Here is a 20888-nt window from a genome sequence, read left to right on the forward strand (position 1 = left end):
GAATCAACAAACGCCAACTCTCACGTTTAATTAGGAACTGTGAGCAAGGGGCTGTCTGCATCGGCCCCAACATTCACCTCCTGGATGCAACACGAGGTCCAGGGCCCCAAAATGTCCAGGGAGCACCCAGCTGACCCTGGGTCCCACCAGGGCTCTGAGCCAGCCCCAGAGTCAGCGACTCCTTGTCCTGTGGGCCCCTTCCTTTCCCAGCCCTTGTGTGGAACTCTCCTCATCGAGGTGAACGAGCAGCCATGGCCATAGGCCTGTCCCCAGAAGTCTGAGAGAGGAGTTTTAACGATGAGGATCTCTCCCTAGAGTGAGAGGAGCCTGGTCAGGTCCTGGTAGGTGACCGGAGGAGGCTGTGCTAGGAGAGAAGCACAAAGAAGCAGGTGTGTATCAGAAAGCTCCCCCGTGTTCCTCTGGACTTGATGCTTTGATACAAGAAAGCCCAAATTCCCTTCCAAACAAACCAAACCATAAGCTTGGTCCAGTACCAAAGCATGGAGCCTATGGGGGGAGGCACACGTTGGAACGCATCAGAACAGGCATTCTAAGTGTGCCTGGCTCCTTCCTGATTGCTGACGGAACGTGCACACACCTCCTCTACCCCAGTGAGAGGACTCCGTTCTCACAGACAGGCCAGGTGGGTGGGTACCTGAAGCTCTCCTCGGGTTCTCCCGCAGGTGCGGAGGGAGGGAGATGCTGTTACACAATTGTCTGTGTTCTGCCCGTCCTGCCAGACCTCAGCGCGTCCTGAGAGCCCGCGTCGGCGTACCTCAATCAAGCCCTCACCACTTCCTTGGCGCTGGTCTCTCTTACATTCTTGGTATCAATGAGCCTGTATCACTCTAGCTCTTCTGATCACGGAGGCAGGTTAGAGCTGGTGTTAAGGAAGAAGCAAGCCTGTGGTCTGGAAGGCCCTCGCACACAGCTACAATTGCCAAATGTTTCTGTTGCCGCTCATAGTTACATATTAGCCAAAAACACGCTCCTCAAAAACCTCCTTGGGCTGAGGGCTTCTTCAACCCTAAGGTCCAGCTCTCACAGCGCACTTGTGAGCGTGCAGTGCCCCACCTCTCACACACACAGGAGGGTGACTTAGAAAAGGCAGTGCGGAGAGAGCAGGCAGTGTGACAAGCCGCACAACCATCTGCGGGGCCTAGCAGACACCTCGATATCACCAGTGGGAGGCCAGCTAACACCTCCCCAAGACGCGGCCTTTAGCTGTCCGCCCACGGCCAAAACAGCAGCGGCGATCGCCAAGGGAGACAAGGTGACCCAGAGGCGTGGGCACAGGACCCAGGGATGGAAATCCATCCTGTCTGGATCCACCCAAGCAACTCAGTTTCCCTGAGAAAAGATGAATAACAATAAAAATAAAAATAAAAATAAGTCTGCCTTATTAGTAGGTCCTTGCCAGGCAGAAGATGCCCCAGGCCTAGGAAAGTGGTGACAGACCCGGGAGCAACTTAACTTGAACTCTCAGAAACATTCAGAGCTTCCTAGACCTCAGGCCGCAGAGAACTCTGGAAGAGGAAAGAGGGGGCCAGCACTAGGTTCCCCCAGAGGACAAACGTCTAGGAAGGCAGGGGAGAGCGAGGCCTCTCCTCCGAGCTGTCACCAGCCCACAGACAGAACATTAGCCTTTCCCAACAGAGATCCACACCGCCCTCCATGCCCCCCCCCCCCCCGTGAGCAGTATCTGAGCATTCAACAACAACAACAAAAATGTATTCAGAATCTTCAAAGTAAACAGCAGCAGGAGGGGGGAAAAAAAAGAGAGAGAGAGAGCACAGTGGGTCAGAGTCCCACGGCCACTCTAACCAGCCTTTCCACCTCTCCCCCCCCCCCCCCCCGGACATTTTCTCAACGTTAAACATGAGATAAGTCTTCAGCCCAACTAACTGCCTTATCTGGTTTCCACGAGTTACTTTCTTTTCTTCATTTCATAAAGCCATGTGAAAGTGCTCCGAGAACTGTAAAACACTTTGCACAGCTGCTCGTTTTATAACTGATAGCATTTTTTGTTTTCTGTTTCAAGGCCTAAAGTCCTTGTCCTCAGTGCACCTGGGCAGCTAAGAGGGCGCGTTTCCAGAAACCCCCCACCCCCTGGAGGGAGCAGTGGGACGGCATCCATCCTCCCACCCGCCCCACCCCCACCAAAGGAATAAAGAAGAATGAGGAGCCAGAGCTGGGACCAGAACCCAGGGCTCGCTGACCATCATCACATCACACCACCTCCTCTGAAGTCAGTTCTGGCTCCAGATCACACACACACAGCGCACACTTCCCAGACGGCACACCGCCTTCCCTCCCCCTTTATTGACTGGATCCACCCAGTTTTTTTAAAAAAAAAATTATTATTTTTTAAGTCCGTGCTCCCACCATACGTGGCATTTATTTCCAGAGGAGGCCTGCCCTGGGTTGCCGGGACAGATGTTGCTTTGTGCCTGCCTGACCCGGCTGGCAGCTCTCCTACAGCTGCTCCAAGCAGGTGGCCGAGGACGGAGTCCACTCCTTAGCCCAAGAGCAAGGATGACCATCTCTGTGGGGCTCAAGCCCTGGGGACCCTCTGCAGCCAGGGACCCCAAGAATACCTGCGCGCGCGCACACACACACACACGCACAGGCTCGCACACTCCCTTGGTACAGTCAGGCTTTAGAGAGGCTGAGAGGGAGAGACAAGGTGCTCCCCGCTCCACCCCAAGTTCCAGGGAGGCCCAGCTCAGCTAAGACGAGGTCCTGTGGAGGAGAGATGTCACTGACCCCTTCTATCAGCCATCTGTGAGCTCCCCTGACCTCGCAGCGCAGCCTGCGTTAGGAGGGAGGGCCGGGCAGATGGCAGAGCGCTTGGGGAAGGAGGGCTCCGCAGGAATGCGAGGGCCGCTGCGTGTGTGCGTGTGTGCGTGTGTGTGTGTGTGTGTGTGTTTGTGTGTGTGTGTGTTGTTATCTGGTGGCTCTGAGCACCCCCTGTTCTGCATCAACCTGAAATCTCAGGCTGAAAGGAGAGTAAGACACAGGGAAGGGGGGGGGGGGGGACAGAGGGAGGTGGCCATGGGGGAACTCTACTCCGGGCCACTTCTCTCACTGGCAAGTCGGAGCGCCGCCCTGCACCCCAAGTGAGTGTGTGCGGAGGGGGGCGGGAGCTGGCATAACCGAGTCTAAAAATACTCGATAAAAATGCTAATCCCGAAGGCAAAAAAAAAAACAAAAAAACGAGAAGGGAGAAGGAATCTGTCAATCACCGGGCCCCAGCTGTACGGACTGCATTCCTGTTGAGGAGGAAAGATTGGGGGGGCGGGGGTGGGGGCAGCGCTGAAGAAAAGAAAGCGAGACGCGCCACCGCCACCTCCACGGGCCGGGCCGCGGGGGCGGCGGCGGGGGAGGGGCTCCGGCCGCGGAGCCGAACAAAGCGGCCTCCACTCGGGGCCCGCAGCTCCCGGCGCGGGGCAGCCCGCTCCCAGCAGCACCCCTTTCCGGGAGGCGAAGAGTGAGCCTGAGGTCTGAAAGTGAGAGTGCCGCCGCCGCGTGCAAGGCCCAGGCTTGAGTCTTTTGCAAACCCAGAGAGGTTTTGTTTGGGGTCCCCTCTCTGCCCGCGCTCCCACCTCCACACACACACACACACACACACACACACACACACACAGACACACACACACACACACACACACACACTATCGCTCCCGATCGATCCCACCCCACCCGCCGCCCCGCCGCGCCAGGGGGCCGGGCCGGCCGGCGCGCCCCGGGCCGCGGGGCCCGCACCTGGGGATGGTGATGCACTTGGTGTTGACGTTCTGCGTGGTGATGGCCTTCTCCAGCTCGTCCAGCTGCCCCGTCTTCTTGAGCTTCTTGACCAAACTCTTGACCGCCTTCTCGCACCACTTCTCCTCCTGCCCGTTCTGCTCGCCCTTCTTCCAGCCCAACAGGCGCTTCACGATCGGCGGGGTGAAGGGCAGGATGGACGACATGGCTGGGGGGAGGGCGCCCCCGGCGGGGCTGAGCGCGGCGGGGCGCCGGGGGCGCAGCGGGGAGCGGGCCGGGGCCGCCCCAACTTCGCCTCAACTCTGGGCGGACTGGCCGGCGCTCCGGGCCGGGCCGCGGCGCTGCAGCCGGCGGGGCTCCCGCGGCGGAGCGGAGGGCGGCCCGGGCGGCGGGGAGGCGGGCGGCGGGCGGCGGCGGCGCCGGGTCCGGAGGCCCCGAGCGCGGGGCGGAGGCGGCGGCCGCGGGCCTCGGAGTGGCAGCAGAAAGTTTGGGTTTCCGCACGGGCTGGCTGGCGGGTGGGTGCCGCCTCCAGGAAGGAAAGTCCAACCCCCAGCCAAACTTTGCTCGCCTCGGCCGCTTTGAGGCGCAGCTTCCCCCGCCCCGGCAGGGCAGCCTCGCCTCCCCGCCGCCCTCCTCCTTCCCCGCTCGCTCAGCTCGCTCCCCGGGCCGGTCTGGGCCGCGCTCCCGCTCCCGCTCCCGCCCGCTCCCAGTCTGTGTTTCATGCAAATCCGTGCGCAGCGCCCTTTCCAAGCGCTGTCGCCGCCCCCTGGCCGCCGGTGCTCCCCGCCTCCTCCCCCGCGCCCCGCCGCCTCCTCCCGCGGGCGCCCTGCCCGCCCCCGGCCTCCCGGAGGGCGCTGGGCCGCCCCCGCCCGCCCGGAGCGGAGCTCGCCCACGTGGGCGCCCGGGACAGCGGGGCGCGCAGGAGCCCGGGCGGCCCCGGCCTGACTCCCGCGAGCGCTCGCCGTGGGCAAGTCGTGGGAAAGGAGAGGCGGGAGGAAGCTCCGTTGGAGTTGCGGGGCCGGGCAGGGTTAGATGTGCAGCTCACTGTCCGGCCCGAGGACCCGGGTCCGAGAGGGAGCGCACGGGAGGCTGAGGCCCAGGAAGGCGGGACCCGCACTTGGTCGCGTGCGCGCGCTGATCCCGGTCAGGGGCCTCGGCGGGCACCGGCGGCCCGGGAGCCGGTTTTATTCTCTCTCCTCCTCGCTGAGATCCCGGAGACCGTATGCGAAGGAGGGAGCTGGGAGCCGAGAGAAGTGGACTCTCAAAAGTGGGTATTTGGGGACCTCAGTGATGCCCCGGGTAGTACCTGCAGCCCGGGGTCCTTGGGGCCTTGGGAATGAGAGCCCAGGGGGAAAATCGGCTTCACAGACATCTGTTGAGTTCCTGAAGAAAGGAGTGGGGGCGCTTTAGAATGCATCTTCGGGAGGAAAAATCACATTGTAGGGTATTTGGAATCTTCTGATACAGAAAGATCCGAAATCCGACGCCCACGAACTAGGAGAGCTCTGTTTCCAAAGCTGTGAGCTCGCAAGCAGTGGGGCAAAGGGAAGCGCTGCGGTCGTTTATGTATTGGAAAGTCAGCCTTGGGAAGCAAGGGAGCACGGGGTGTGGGGAACGCTGGGGCTTTTCTCTCCACCAGCAGAATTCAGGGTCATCTACCCACAAAGCCTTCAGCTGACTTCAGGAGTTAGCTGCCCCACGCCCGGGGCCTTTCTCCTGCTGCCCCGCCCCTCCCAGGCCTGTTGCCGGGTGTCTAGGGCCTTTGTTTGTTTTTAACAGCGGGAAACCCCCGTGGTGAGAAAGAAGTTATCTGCAAGCCTTCAGGCCGGGGAGTTACAAAGCGCTGCGAGGTTGGCTGAATCCACAAAGTCAGCCCAGAAACGGCAGGGGTCCCTGCCTTGTCAGAGTGAATGGCCTCCTGCAGGCCAGACCGCAGCTGCTGCTGCGGCGGAGCTCTGGCTCTTACCCCCTCCCTCCTTCTAAGTCAGGGCCTGCAGGGACCTTAAAGGAGAAGCCCTGAACCCCAACCGGGGCTAAAGGACCTGGTTCCCATTCCAGGCTGGTCCTCCGGCTAATCTGCAGCCTTAGGTTTCACCCCCTTCTTCCCAGCCCTCAACACAAAAGCAAAGGAAGGAAAACAATCAACAGATGGATGGTTTTCCTCACTCCAGGCTGCCCAAGTGCTGCCTGCCCTCTGATGTAATCATCACAGTGACCCTGGAGGTAGAGGTCCCTCAGGATTCCAAGCAGCAGAGCTGGGATCAGAACCCAGCGCTTTGTGAGGGGCCTCGTTCCCATGCTTGCCACTGTACCCAGCTCCTAGCTGTGGAAGGTAAAGATGACATCACGGATAGATCTCTTTGCAAAACAAAAGTTCTTTACACAGGCGTGCTATTGTGACACTCCAAGAGATGTTTGCTCACCTGTGAAATGGTTGTGGGAAACTAATGTGAGAAGGTTTGCAAACAGTGAAATGTTGTGAAGCAAAAGAGCCATGCATGCCTTGGAGCCCAGAAGGCAGTGGAGAGTGGTTGGGATGAGGGAGTGCAGTTCAGGAAGACAGGCACTCCTTTCTGGGACGACCGACATGAAAAATGAAGGTTCCTAACCTCCAGGAGCTCACAGCCTAGAGAAGTTCAAAGGGGTGGGAGGGGTGTGCCTGGGAGAAAGGGGCCCTTGCAGTCACCATCTCCCAGGAACACATTCATTTTAACCTGAATCGAATCCGGCAAGTCCAGCTGTTGAGAGGTAGTCAGAGTGAAAGAACCTCAGGCTCCATCAATGACTGACATGACTTTCAATCCTGGCTCTCTCCCTCCCTTCACCCTACTAAGCACCTGTTCCTCAGCTGTAAGAAAGGGCTAAAAGGTTCTTACTGTGCAGCGTGGTGGATCTAGAACGAGCATTAAAATTGTTCTCCAGCCCTAGCCGGTTTGGCTCAGTGGATAGAGCGTCGGCCTGCAGACTGAAAGGTCCCAGGTTCAATTCAGGTCAAGGGCATGTACCTTGGTTTGGGACACATCTCCAATAGGAGGTGTGCAGAAGATAGCTGATTGATGTTTCTCTCTATCAATGTTTCTAACTCTCTATCCTTCTCCAGTCCTCTCTGTAAAAAAATCAATAAAAAATATTTTTTTTAAAAATTGTTCTCCAATGCAAGCCTCTCATTTTGCAGACTGGAGCTATCGGGTCTAGTAATAATTAATGTCGTTTTAAAACATTCGTTTAAAATCTTGCTTGGCGTTGACTTGTATTGACATAACCTTCAAACACGTGGTATCTACAGAACGTGTGAAGTGCAATTAACAAGTTTTGCTTGAAAAAGTTTTTGTTTGGTTTGGTTTTTGTTGCAAAACTAGGGCTAAGAAGATGGCGGATGAAGAGCATATTCGGCACTGCATGCTTTACGAGTTCCAATTAGGAAGAAAAGCAAGTGAGGCTGCAAAAAACATCTGTAGTGCTCTTGGTCAAGATGCAGTTAGCGCCAGAAAATGCCAGCGTTGGTTTGAGAAATTTCGCGAGGGAAATTTTTCGTTAGATGACAAGAGTGGTCGAGGCCGTGTGTCCAATTTTGATCAAGAAGCTCTTCAAGCTCTTTTGATGCAAAATCCTCAAATTACCCAACAAGAGCTTGCGACAACTTTAAATTGTTCACAGAAAACAATTTCCAATCAATTGCGTGCACTTGGCAAAGTCCAAAAGTTTGGAAAATGGGTTCCTCATGAGTTGACCGACAACAACCGTAATCAAAGAGTCACAATTTGCAGTTCGCTCCTCTCTCGTCAAAACCGTTTGCCGTTTTTAGAGCAAATTGTTACCGGAGATGAAAAATGGGTGCTGTATGTTAATTTGAAAAGGCGGCCTCAATGGTTGGACAAAAATGAGGCTCCGCAGCCCACGCCAAAACCTGACTTGCATGCGAAAAAAGTGATGTTGTGTGTTTGGTGGAATTTTAAAGGAATTCTTCATTATGAACTTTTACCACCTAACCAAACTATTACAAGTGCAGTGTATAGTGCCCAATTGGAAAGGTTAGCCCAAGCTTTAAGAGAAAAAGAACCCGCGCTGATTAATCGGAAGGGCATAATTCTTCACCACGATAACGCACGACCGCATACTGCAAGAATCACTGCTGAAAAACTGCGCCAGTGGGAATGGGAAGTTCTCCCTCAACCTGCATATTCTCCTGATATTGCCCCTTCTGATTACCATTTGTTTCGTTCTTTGCAAAACTTTCTTCTTGGAAAAAAATTTAATAATGAAGAATGCCTCAAAAATGCATTGACCGAATTTTTTGCATCAAAATCACAAGAATTTTACAACAGAGGGATTAAAATGCTTCCTGAGCGTTGGGCACAAGTATTAGAAAACAACGGCAATTATATTGTTGATTAAATTTTGTTGTATTGTTTAAATAAATTCGATTTTAAAAAAGTATTAGAAAACGACATTAATTATTACTAGACCTAATATGTCTGGTCAAGGGATATGATTTGCGTGGTGGAGGGAAGGAGCCTAGGGGAGACCTGGGGGTTAAATGTAGCGGAAGGGCTGGCATGTACCTAACCCTCTGAAGTCATGGCATCAGAAGGGCCTCTCCTGTAGCCCTCTCATTTTCCTGAGAGGAGGAAGTAGCTAATCAGCAGCCAGTTAGTGTGACTAGCCATGCTTTCCTGAACTTCCTTCGAATGCTGGCCTCCATGTGAAACGGACAGCTGTGCGTGCAGAAAAAAAGTGCTGGACCCACGAGTGAGTCCAGCAAGTGCATTTCTGGGCTAGTTCTTTCTCCCCTGGCCTCAGTTTCTCCGCTGGAAGCCTTGAGGGAATAAGCCCAGTTTCACAAAGCAGTGAGGAGGGCTGAGGAGCGGATTCCTCCGGGTGCCGGGAGGAGCCTGCGTGCTCCCTTGACTTGCCCGTGAATGGGTGGGCGGCTCCAGAGGGGTAGGACCTCTGTGCCGGTGCTTGGTCTCCCGCGGCCCGGCTTTTGCAGAAGTCATCCTTGGAAGGAAAACATTAGCCCTGTTAATTTTTCATCCCGGTAAGTGCAAAGTTCAAGAGAGGTGGGCTGGGACCAGAGGCAGCGACTCTGTTTCCCTGGGGCTCGTCCTACCAGGAAGGAACCATGTCAGCGGACTTGCCAAAGGGTCCGCCTGTGTTTGGAGTGACTCCCTGGTGGAACACTGGAAGAGAGGAAACACCTGATTTCAATTCCAGTTATTGTTCCTTTAGCTAAAGGTGTTTCATCAACTGGAGGTAAATCTAGAAAGGGCATTAAAATTGTTCTGTCTTCATATGACACAGACATAAAGTGACATCTGGTAAAGGCAGGTGACTTGCAGTATGAAGATCCGATTTACCCTCTGGAAGTAAGGAGCCTAAGAGAAATCTGGGGATTAAACAACAAAATAACAGAAAACAGCCCTGGTGTGCTCAGTGGTTAGAGTGTCGGCCTGCACACCGAAGGGTCTCAGGTTTGCATCCCGGTCAAGGACGTGTGCCTGAGTTGCAGGTTTGATCCTGGCCCTGGATGGGGTTGTGTGCAGGAGGCAACCTATCTCTTCTCTCCCTCCCTCCCTCCCTTCCTCCCTCCCTTTCTCTCTTAAAAAAAAAAAAAAAAAAAAAAAAAACAATGGAAAAAAGTATTCTTGGGTGAGGGTTAACAAAGAAAGAAAGAAAGAAATAACAAGTGTTGGTGAGATTGTGGAGAAATTAGAACCCTTGTGCATTGGCATTGCTTGCTGGTGAGAATGTAAAATGATGCAGCCACTGTGGAAAATGGTATGGTGGCTCATCAGAAAATTAAACATCAAATTACCAGCAATTCTGCTTCTGGATATATCCCCACGAGAAGCAAAAGCAAAAGCTCAAACAGAGGTTGTCTGGGATAATAAGAGTCACAAATGCAGCCTTGGCTCAGGCCCAGGATCTACCTAAACGATTGTACTGGAGTTGGGAAACTGCTAGTTCATTATAATTGCACCTGTGTTTAAAAGCACACGTGCGTATGGACAGCCACACAAGAGTGGTGTGCCAAACGAAAACCTAGCTCTATGGCAGGGAGACTAGCTGCCTTGAGATCATTTTTAATATGTTGGCAGGCTTATTTTTACATTTAAAATGAATAAAGTATACTATATCAAAGTGACATCTCAATTTTAAAAAGTATTTTAAAGAGAGAAAGAAAACCATGTGAGGTAGAAGCAAAGCGGGGTCTCTCTAGGGTGAGGAATGTGGATTCTGGGGTGGAGGGGCCCAGGCAGTGGGGTGTGGACTGGCCGGCGGGCTCTGAGAGAGCTGCTGAGGCCCCGGGGGCCTGTCAGTGCCAGGGCGGCTGTGCAGTCAGGCACCGGACGTGTGAAAGGAGAAGCGGGAATGCTCCCCTCTCAGACCCACACGCACACGTGTAGAACACTCTGCACTTTACATACAACCCCGCCTCTGGTAACAGCCTGCTGTGGACTCTGGCGTCCGAAGGGATGAAATCAATGTTAGAGAAACAAGGGAAAGCTGTCCCTCTCCCAGGCATTTCCACCCAACCAGCTTAAAGAGACATTGGTTTGGTGGTGGTAGTTTTTGTTACAAAAGTAACATGTTTTCATTGTAGAAACATTACACATTTTTGATAATCTATAATAACAAAAGCGTAATATGCTAATTAGACCAGATAGCCAAAAGACCTTCCTGAGGACGACCTTCTGGACGAAGCTGAGGCTGCGAGGGCCGAAGCAGTGGCCCAGGCAAGCTGCTACAGCTGTGTGGGCCGCGCCCCTTGCACGAATTTCAAGCATCGGGACTCTAGTATAGGGGTGTCGAACTCAATCAGAGAAGGGGCCAAAATCTAAAATCCAGCCTAAATCGCGGGCTGAATGGTTTACTGAACAGTCATAAACTGACAATGTCATAAACTGACAGCGGAGTGCAGTGATGACAGCGCAGTGCGGGCCACATTGCAAGGCCTGGCGGGCTGGATTTGGCCCGCGGGCCTTGTGTTTGACACATGTGCTCTAGTAACCTTGGTAGAAAAGGCGATCTGCAATGAAAATGGTCCGGACGACCTTTGAAAACATAACCCTAAGCAAAAGAGCAAGTCAGGAAAGACCACCTGTGGCATGACCCCATTTCTAGGAAATGCCAAGAATAAGCTAATCGTAGAGACAGAAGTAGATTTCTGGTTGCAGGGGCTGGGGGAGAGGCAGGCGTGGAGAGGGTTTGTATCTGGGGCGATGAAAAGGCTCTAGAATGGGCTCTGGTCATGTTTGCACCACTCCAACTACACTGGACACCACTGGATTTTTCATTCTTAAATGGTTGCATTGTATGGCACGTGGATTTCATCTCAATAAAGATTTTGTTTTAAAATAATGACTCACACATGTTGAGGTCTTGGGAGTGCTAGGGCCTGTTCTCAGCCCTTTACCTGGATTAGATGAGCTCGGTTTCGGCACCTGCCTTTGGTGGGTGTGATGACCCTCCCTCCTCTGGAAGAGGACCCTGAGACGGGGAGGTGACACTAGTGGGTGGCCTGGCCCAGGTGCCCTTGCCGGACAGTCCTTGCTCTAAACCATGATGAAGACAAACAACAACCAGTAACCAGAGATAATCATACTGCAGCCAACTGCCCTTTCATTAACTATATTGTGAACATCTTTCTATGCCAATAAATACACATTTACTGCCTTATTTTGAACAACTGCGAGCATTCTGTCACCGGATCTATTAGAATTTACTCAGCCAGTTGCCCATAATTGGGCATGTCGGTGGCCCCCACTCTTATTTGGTATCATAAGTGCTGTATATATATCTTTATTGATTTCATAGAGGAAGAGAGAGACACACCAATGATGAGAGAGAATTATTGATTGGCCGCCTCCTGCACACCCCACACAAGGGATCGAGCCCACAACCCAGGCATGTGCCTTGACCAGGAATGGAACCATGACCTCCTGCTTCATAGATCAACACTCTACCACTGAACCGTGTCAGCCAGGCCATAAACGCTGTTTTTAAACATTTTTGTACATAAGCATTTGTGTGCATCTCTGTTTTTTTGGGTTTTTTTTTTCTTAAAATTAGTCCCTAGAAGAATTGCTGTTTTTGATGCCATCACCAAATGGTCCCCTGAAAAGCTATGGTAGCAGCTTATCCTCAACACACCAGCTGCATGAAGTGAGCCGGCACCTGGGACAGAATCTTTTCCTGTTGTCTCACTTAGTCATCCACAGCGCCACGCAAGGGGCCCAGAGTGCTTCTCGCAAAGGGTTTCTGCTGAAAGGCCTCTGGGCCCGGAGCAGAGCGCTGGGCCTGGAGCAGTGCCCTAAGGTGAGGAATCACAGGGCGTTACTGTCACCCGCATTAGAGGTAACTCCATGCATTTCAGACCGCCCCCCACCCCCCACCGCCCGCCTCCACCCCCAAGATGTTAGGATTCCCCAGAGCCAGGTACTTGCCTCTTTTCGTTCACATCCTGTCCCTGGGTGATCTTATTCACCCTTGAGACTCAACTAATTTTTTAAAAATATATTTTATTGATTTTTTACCGAGAGGAAGGGAGAAGGATAGAGAGTTAAAAACACTGATCAACTGCCTCCTGCACACCACTGGATATGTGCTCACAATCAAGGTAGATGCCCTTGACCGGAATCGAACATGGCACCTTTCAGTCAGCAGGCCGAGGCTCTATCCACTGAGCCAAACCGGTTTCAGCTCAACTAATTTTTAAAGTGTCTCCCACATCTAAGTGTCCAGCCTACCTCCTCTCCAGAGCTCCAATCTATCCCCAACGCACGTGCCCAAGTGCATCGGAGGTGCTTATTAAATGTGCCAACGCATGGATTGATCATTGGGAGACTGAGGCCCAGATAGATCAAGTGATGTGCCCGAGGTCTCATAACTGAAACATGGCGTCCTGACTACATGACGGCTCTCGGCCCAGTGCTCGCTCAGCCGCTGGGCTAGGGAGTTGTGAGAAAGCCTGGTCTGCAGCTTCCACACCGAAGGACTTGCATGAGGATTGGTCTGAGGGCCAGCTGCTAAAATCCATGCAACCTGGACCACAATCCTGCTGTTTGTCACATGGATTCCACATCAGCTGCGCTATCTTGACTGTCCTCAAATACTTACTAGGAGAAGACAGGAGCCAATAGAACCTTAGGGGCCTGGCGCTGGATGATCCACAGGTCTCCATCCGGGCTGCCCTCCCTCACAGATGAGGAGGATGACTGTGACTTCCCCACAAAGCACTTGACCCCTGGTGAAGTGGAGGAGAACCGAGTGCCAGGGGTCAGGAGGGTCTGGGTTCCATCGATGGACCTGCTCCCGACTTGCGTGTAACCTGCACTTCCAGTCCTGGTTTCTTCGTCTATAAAACTACGGGCTTAGACTGGTTTGGGGACTGTAAATACATGACTCACTCATCCTCCCGTGCATTAGCCGGGGCAGACACTCAGGGGGGGACTGATTCCTTGCTGCCTTGGGATCCTTCTATAAACGCTGCCATGGAGCTGTCCCTCCTCAGGCTGAAGCCGGCTTGCCTTTGCGCCTCTTCTAGCTCTGACCTCCTAATTCCATCCTAGATACGCAGTCCTCGGTCTTCTTCGGGAATCCCCTAACTGGATGTCAATGACTGTGGGAGAGTAACACCTCGAGTTCTTGTCAGCTTTAATCAACAGCTCAACTCAGGGCCTGATCCTGCCAAGGCCACCCAGGAGGCCGGGAGAGCGGCGAGGAGAGGCGGGAGTAGAAGGGAGGGAAGTGCAAGCGCCCACTGGGACATCGGGACAGAGGATTTCACTTTCCTTTGTGAGCCCGGAGGGCCCACTGCCGCAGCACCCATTGTGGGCACGCTGGTCTGGGGCTCTTTGTAGAGGAAAGGCCACAAGAGAAGGGCCTGGCCTCCCGCCCTTGGGGAGCACGTAGCTCAGTCCAGGAGTCAGCAATGAGAGTTCTGTCCCCACTGATTGAATAAGCAGAGCAGGAGCTTACCTGTCTGCTTAGCGGCTGTGTCACCAGGGCCCAGGACAGCACCTGGCACAGAGCAGTCAATACATATTTGAATGAATGAACGAATGAAAAATTAACTTATCTGCACTAACAAAGGAGCACTCTATCTATTCTTGCTGAAGTGTAGCTGGGTAGCATGGACTCAGACTTTCATAGTTTTCTCCCTTCTCCCCTCAGATTTTTCCAAGGTAGGCCATGTTACCTTAACTTAATGTTTGAAACACACACAATTACACACTCCCCCTCAAATTCAAGCCCCACTCTCAGTGGTTTTGTGGTGTGTGACACCTTCATTAAATGCATTTTTGCCATCATTGGTATTTTTTTAAGCACACCCAGGCTGGTTTTAGCAGGAACGTGGCGCCCATGCAGTGCGTCTGCTTGGGGCTGCCTTAGGAAACGAAAACCCCCTTGTAGAGTTGTATCTCCTGTGAAGTTGGGGGTCCCAGGCCCAGCATTTCATTTGGGCCCAGGCCAGGAGCTGATCCTTCTGTGGGAAACTTGTGCAGAAGGGTCAGTCAGCATCAGGGGTCAGTCTGCACCTGGCCAGATGTGGAAACTCCAAACATGAACATTAATTATGAGAGGAAAACATGTTTTCATTTAGCTTTTCCTTCAGACTGGAGCTAAGGAAAGCTGCTGCGCTTACACACACTCTTCCCCCGCGCCCACGTGTGGGGATGTGTGTGCATGCATGTGCACGGGTGCATGCTGGGCTGGCCACACCCCAGCACAGAGCTAGTTTGGACTTAGTCCTCCCCTGGGAAGTGGGCACACCTCATTCAACTCAGAAGATGTGGGCAGCCCACGCTCTGTGTGCAAGGCCCCTGGCAGACTGGGTGACTCAGGAGGCAGAGCAAGTAGGCACTTAGATGCCCCCCCCTTTCCTTCCCCCCCACGCCCCCTCCTCCCTCCGCCCCCCGCCCACTCCCTGCCCACAGAGAAAAGTTCAGCTTCCTCCCATTCATCCAGGATTTTGCAACTCGAATCTCTAGAAGGAAGCTATTTTGAGTTTAGCACGCATGAATGGGTGGCGCTTTTTCAGGTTCAGGACTGTTTGTGTTTGAATTTCCTCCGAGGGCCAGACCCCTCAGGGCATGGCGGGGTCTCCGGCCAGCTCAGCTGGGGCCCATAGCGGTCCCCGTGGGAGTGAGGCGATGAATCAGACGGTCTCCAGGGCGGGGCCCACACAGAGAAATAACCACAGCTTTCCAAGCTCGAGCCCATCGGCCTGAGGCTGGTAACGAGGAGCAAGGGATCCCCGTGGCCACACGGGCCCACGCCACAGTGCCAGAGCCCTGGACGGAAGCCACAGGTAGTGCCGGGTTCCTGGGACAAGCACAGTCACATCCGGGGACTCCAGGTGGCCTCCTAGGACATTCCGTGTAACCAGAACCTGCTGACCTGGGAGTCCAGGGTTACGGTCCTTCCCTCCGCTCGGCCAGGACTCCCGCTGAGATCTGATGGCTGAGAATCCTTTGCCAACGCAGCCCCCACGTATGGTGGTTTACGATCCACTCCTGTGGCTACCTCCAGGGCAACGAAGAGCCTCCTTGAGAGCCGGGCCCTCACCTGTTCAATGGTGTAATAAACACAGCCAGAGAGATGTGAAAGCTTTTGAAAAGCATGGCAGTGGGCAAGATAAACTGCTTTTAGCATCATCTGCCTTTCCCACCACCCGCCTCACTCCCTGCCTCCTCACAGTAATAACAGCGACGGTGTCCCGTGCCAGGCACTGGGCTAAGTGATGGGCATCCTCATTTACATAACAGCTCCCGAGAGCCCTCCCCCTGGGCGCCCCCGCCTCTCCCCAGCAGGCAGGGCTCTGCCCATCCCCCAGCAGGACTCCGGGGCCAGGGGCAGCCGTGTTCCCAGGCTTGAGGTGGAGGGTGGGGCCTAGGAAAGCAGGTTTCAGATTTTGCTGATGTGGGTCTAACACGCCACTTTCCCATTCGTTGTACCAGATTAAGACAGTTCCAGTGTGAACCAATTTCCCATCTCTGGGCTATGCTATGGCAAATAACTTACTCATGAGTAATGCGGCCATGTTTGTGCAGAGTTTATTTAGATAAGGAAAACAACCCCAGGCCTCATGGGAGGGGCTGCTCAGCAGGGCAGGGCCAGCCCCATTTCCTGGGCCTGCCTGGGAGGGCCAGGCCCTGGGGCTGCTGAAAAGCCCACCTGCCCCAGACCTCTCTGGGGTCTGCTGCTGGGAGTAAAGGTGAGGGAAGGGGCAGAGGAGTGTGTGTGTGTGTGTGGGGGGGGGGGGGGAGGGGGGAGCTGGGAGTTGGATACGGAGTATGGCTCTTTCCCCCGGGCACTGTGGCCTTGAGTGAGACACCTCCACCCTCTGAGCACCCGTTTCCTCTCTGAAAAGTGGTGGGTTTAGGCATGAAAATAATAGCATCCACCGCACGGAAGGGCTGTGGAGACTGAAGGAGACCATGTCGGGGAGAGCACCGTGCAAACTGCAGAAGGCAGTGCACAGGTCAGTTACTCATTAACGTCTGGATTAAGGCCCTGTTCTCAGGCCCCGCCCACCACGGAATGGGCTCACTGCCAGAACTCGAAGCCCGGGGTCCAGGTCCTACCAGTCACATGACCTGGAGTCTCTTCACCTCCCTGCGCCTCGGTATTCTCCCGCACAGAGTGGGAACAGTCAGTCCTCCACGGTGTGATCTTCAAGGCTCTGGCTTGCCTGGCTTGAAGGAAAGCAAGCTATGAGAGTGGTTTGCAAATTGCAATGCGTACAAATGTGAGATGACTATGGTGCCAAGTAACTTAAAATGTTTCTCATCAACCAACCCATCAACACATGCTTAGGGAGCCAGACACGAACCGACGGAGGAGCAGAAATCAAGAGCAGAGCTGGAGTGAAAGGAGGGCTGCACGGGAAGTTAACAAATAGCGCACAGCAGCTGGCTGGGGCTGCAGGGGAGGCACTCAGTGCTCCCATAGACACAGTCCTGTTGTACCTGCAACACTTTGTGAACAATGCCTTACCTCCATGCCTTGTTTTCAAACATTTTATTTTCAAAGCAGAGCCTATTTTTTAAACAAAGAGTTAAACAGAATGCCAGGTCAATAGCATGAAAGCAAATCTGCTCTGACTACAATGGGTGAGGGCCCAGCATGGCCGGTGTGGCTCAGTGGTTGAGCATTGCCCCAGGAACCAAGAGGTCTCAGGTGGATTCCTGTCAGGGCACAGGCCTGGGATGTAGGCTGGATCCCCATTGTGGAGGATGCAATAGGTAGCTCATCAATGATGTTTCTCCCTCATCAATGTTTCTATCTCTCTATCCCTTCCTCTCTCTCTAAAAAACAATAAAACTTCCTATCTAATAAAAGAATAATATGCAATTGACCATACCTCTGCTACACCCATAAGCCAATCAGGAGTAAGTATGCAAATTAATCCAACCAAGATGGCTACAGCCACAGAGTGAGCAGGAGGCTTGGGTTTCCCCGGCAATGGAGGAAGCCAAGCTACCCATCTGCTCTGGCCACCCCTGGCCTCCACTCAAGCCTATAAAGTTTCAATTATACCAGATAAATAAACCCCAGATACCAGGGCCTCCACTTGGGTCACCAGGGGGTGTGGCCAGCCTGCAAACCACCACAGGCCCCTCGCCCAGGCCACCCCATGCCCCAAGGGAACCCCCACCCTGATCTGGGACGCCTTTCAGGGTAAACCAGTTGGTCCCCACCCGTGCACCAGCCTCTATCCTATCTAATAAAAGAATAATATGCAAATTGACTGTCACTCCAACACACAAGATAGCTGCCCCCATGTGGACACAAGATGGCCACCACAAGAGGGCAGTTGGGAGGGACCAGGTCTGTAAGGGAGGGCAGTTGTGGGCAATCAGGCCAGCAGGGGAGGACAGTTGGGAGGGACCAGGCCTGCAAGGGAAGGCAGTTGGGGGTGATCAAGCCTGCGGGGGGGGCAGTTAGGAGTGACTAGGCTGACAGAGGAGGGAAGTTGGGGGCAAACAGGCTAGCAGGGGAGCAGTTAGACATCAATCAGGCTGGCATGGGAGTGGTTAGGGAGTGATCAGGCTGGCAGGAAGAAGTGGTTAGGGGCAATCAGGAAGACAGGCAGGCGAGCAGTTGGGTGCAAGCAGTCCTGGATTGTGAGAGGGATATCTGACTGCCTGTTTAAGTCCAATCTCAACGAGCAGTCGGGCATCCTTTGAGGGGTTTCAGATTGGAGAGGGTGCAGGCTGGGGTGAGGGACACACACCCTGTACATGAATATTGTGAACCAGGCTTCTAGTTTCCTATATAATAAAAGCCTAGTATGCAAATTGATCAAATGGCAGAATGACCAGTTACTATGACATATACTGACCACCAGAGGACAGATACTCAACACAGGAGCTGCCCCCTGGTGGTCAATGCACTCCCACAGGGGGAGCACCACTCATCCAGAAGTTGGGGTCATGGTTGGCGAGCACAGCAGTAGTGGCAGGAGCCTCTCTCACCTCCACAGTAGTGCTAAGGATGTCCAATTGCCAGCTTATGCCCATGGGGAGCAGGCCTAAGCCAGCAGTCAGACATCCCCTGAGGGCTCCTGGACTGCAAGAAGGCACAGGCAGGACTGTGCCTCTAGTTTTAAAATAAAATGAAATAAAATGGTTGAGGGCTCAGAGCCAGAACTACCCAGCACCCCTACCCCATTCACCCACCCAACTCTCTCCCCAGTCCTGCTCCTCAGCAGTCTGGAGGCACCTTCTCAGAGCGCTGAGTCTCTCCAGCTCCAAAACCGCAGGGAGGTGGGTGCGCACAGACAGTCTTGCACCGGGAGGCCCTATGCATGTGTTCACAGAAGCAGTTTGTGGTGATGAACACTGGGAACAACCTAAGTGCCCATCGAAAGGAGACAGGGCATGCAGGTGGTGAACTATGGATGTGGTGCAATTAATGTCAGTCCCATGAAAGTGAATGGACCAGAGCTGCACATATCGATAAAGATTAACCTCAAAAATGTACTATTGAGCACAAAAAGCAAGTTGCAGAATGTTTTTATAGTTCTGTGTAATTAATATTTTATTTATTCTTTGTATTAAATCTAAAGATATACAAAACAATATTGTGTATGCTTCATGATACACATGCATGTTAGAGGACAAAGATGTGTGTGGGAAATGATAAAACTTCTAGGGAAGAACACAGAATAGCTTCATGACTTGGGGGAGGAAATGATTTTTTTAAGCAAGGTACAAAAAAAAAACAAACCAACTAACCATAAACATTTGATAACATTTAAAAACTGATAAATTGGACTTCATTAGGATTAGTGAAGAGAGAAAGACAAAGAAGAGATTTTTAAAAGTAACAGAGAGTCAGAAAAGTTATTTGCCATATAAATACCTAAGGACCTTATGCAAAACATAACAAGCTCCTGCAAATCAATAAGAAAAAGATGCTTTTATTTTTAAAAATTGAACTTGAAATAGACACTTTATAAAAGAGGGTATCCAAAGTCTACTAAGCATGTAAAAAAGGTGTTTAACATCACTAATTATCAGGAAAATGCAAATTAAAATATAACACCACACCATGATACATCCCTTAGGATGGCTAAAATTTTAAAGTCTGACAACACCAAGAATTAGCAAGGACGGGGCTCAATCAGAGTTCCCGTACATTGCTAATGGGAATGGAAATTGGTGTAACCGTTTTTACAAAACTGGTTGACAGATCAATTACAGAATGTATGTAAACATCCCCCAGAAATTCTATTCCTGGTTCTATACCCAACAGAGATGCCTGATTAAGTCCATCAAAAGACATGTACAAGAATGCTTATGTATTCATAATATCCACAGACTGGAAATAACCCCAAATGTCCATCATCAATAGAATAGATAAATCATGGCATATTGTAATATCACTCACTTTTTTTTTCTTCAAATGAAGTGCTACACACAACAACCATATAAGTTAATTGTATAGAGGAAATAAACCAGGTACAAAAGAGGATATACTGTACATCACTCATGTGGAGACCCAAAACCACGTGATAGAGGCCAGACTGATGGTCCCGTGGGGCGTGACTAACTGTGAGGGTTGAGAAGGAACCTTCTGGAGTTCCAGGAATGTCCCGTATCTTGATCCAAGTGGTAGTTGCACAGGCATATTCTTCTGTAGAATTCATTAAGCTATAGGCTTAAGATTTGTGCATGGAATACCAGTGACAGCTTGATCAAAAACTTACAAAAGAGAAAGATGTGGATGGAAATGAACATTACCGAGTTTGGGATAAGTGCTCCATTCAGCAGAAGTGCTCCTTATGCCGGGAGGGAGAGATCGCCTTGAACCACTTCGTGGAGAAGGTGAGCTTTTTCATGGGACCTTAACGTACAGAGCTGGGGTGGGGGTCCTTCCGGGAGCACAGACTAGCCAGGGAGGAAGCACAAAGCTGCTCGGGGGACAGAGAGAAAGAGGCTGTGGCCAGAGCAGGGGTTTCAGCTCAGGTTGGACAGTGGGGAGAGAAACAGCCCCGCGTGGTGGACACAGGTGACTGCGAGTTCAAATCCTAACTTCGCTACCATCAAGCTCTGCAATCCTGGGGGTGGTCCCTTCACCCTGCTGAGTCTTAGTTCCTCCATTTATCAATGAGAGTTTCTATGAAACCTTTAGCTAAGCTGCCTCGTGGGGTGGCTGAAGCCATGGACCCCGTAACAGGAGTTGCATTAGACACTCTCCTAAGAAGACACGACAATAGGGTGCTCGCTGACTTATCTCAGCAGACACCCCAAACACTGGAAACAATACAGCGAGTGCCCAGGATCTCCACGTCATAGAGGGCCTGGGCCGTGTGCGTGTGACAAGCCGAGAGATGGCGGAACACTCTGCCGGCACCTGCAGGACGACCGAGTGGAACTGAAAGAGGACGGTGGTGAGAGGGTCTCAGAGGAGAGCTGCTGCGGGGTGTCCCGTGCTCCCTGACAAGCTGGGGAAGGGAGGAGGCGCATCCAGAGGGCCCTTGGGGGGCTGGATCCGTATGGAGCCCCCGGGCGTGGAGGACAGGGACTGACGTCTGGCTGTGCCTGGGTCATGAAAGGTGAGGGGCTAGGGGGACAGGCTGGAGCAAGGAGAGGGGTGCTGTTCAGAAGTGG

General features: G+C 52.7%; 1 protein-coding gene across 2 annotated transcripts in view; it reads right to left on the minus strand.

Moving 5' to 3' along the window:
- Positions 1-4492, minus strand: part of SMAD3 (SMAD family member 3) — a 120778-nt gene extending 116286 nt beyond the window's left edge. The window contains exon 1 of one of the 2 annotated variants that reach the window (XM_084887531.1): positions 3766-4492. In XM_084887531.1, coding sequence (XP_084743657.1) covers positions 3766-3971 — 206 coding nt within the window. In that variant the 5' untranslated portion in view covers positions 3972-4492. Of the gene's footprint in view, positions 1-655; positions 862-3765 lie in introns of those variants that run through there. The other variant, XM_084887532.1, reaches the window with a different exon arrangement.
- Between the last annotated feature and the right edge of the window lie 16396 nt (positions 4493-20888).

The sequence above is a fragment of the Pipistrellus hanaki genome (genome assembly GCF_964339955.1).
Source record: "Pipistrellus hanaki genome assembly, chromosome: 1".
NCBI classification, from domain to species: Eukaryota; Metazoa; Chordata; class Mammalia; order Chiroptera; family Vespertilionidae; genus Pipistrellus; species Pipistrellus hanaki.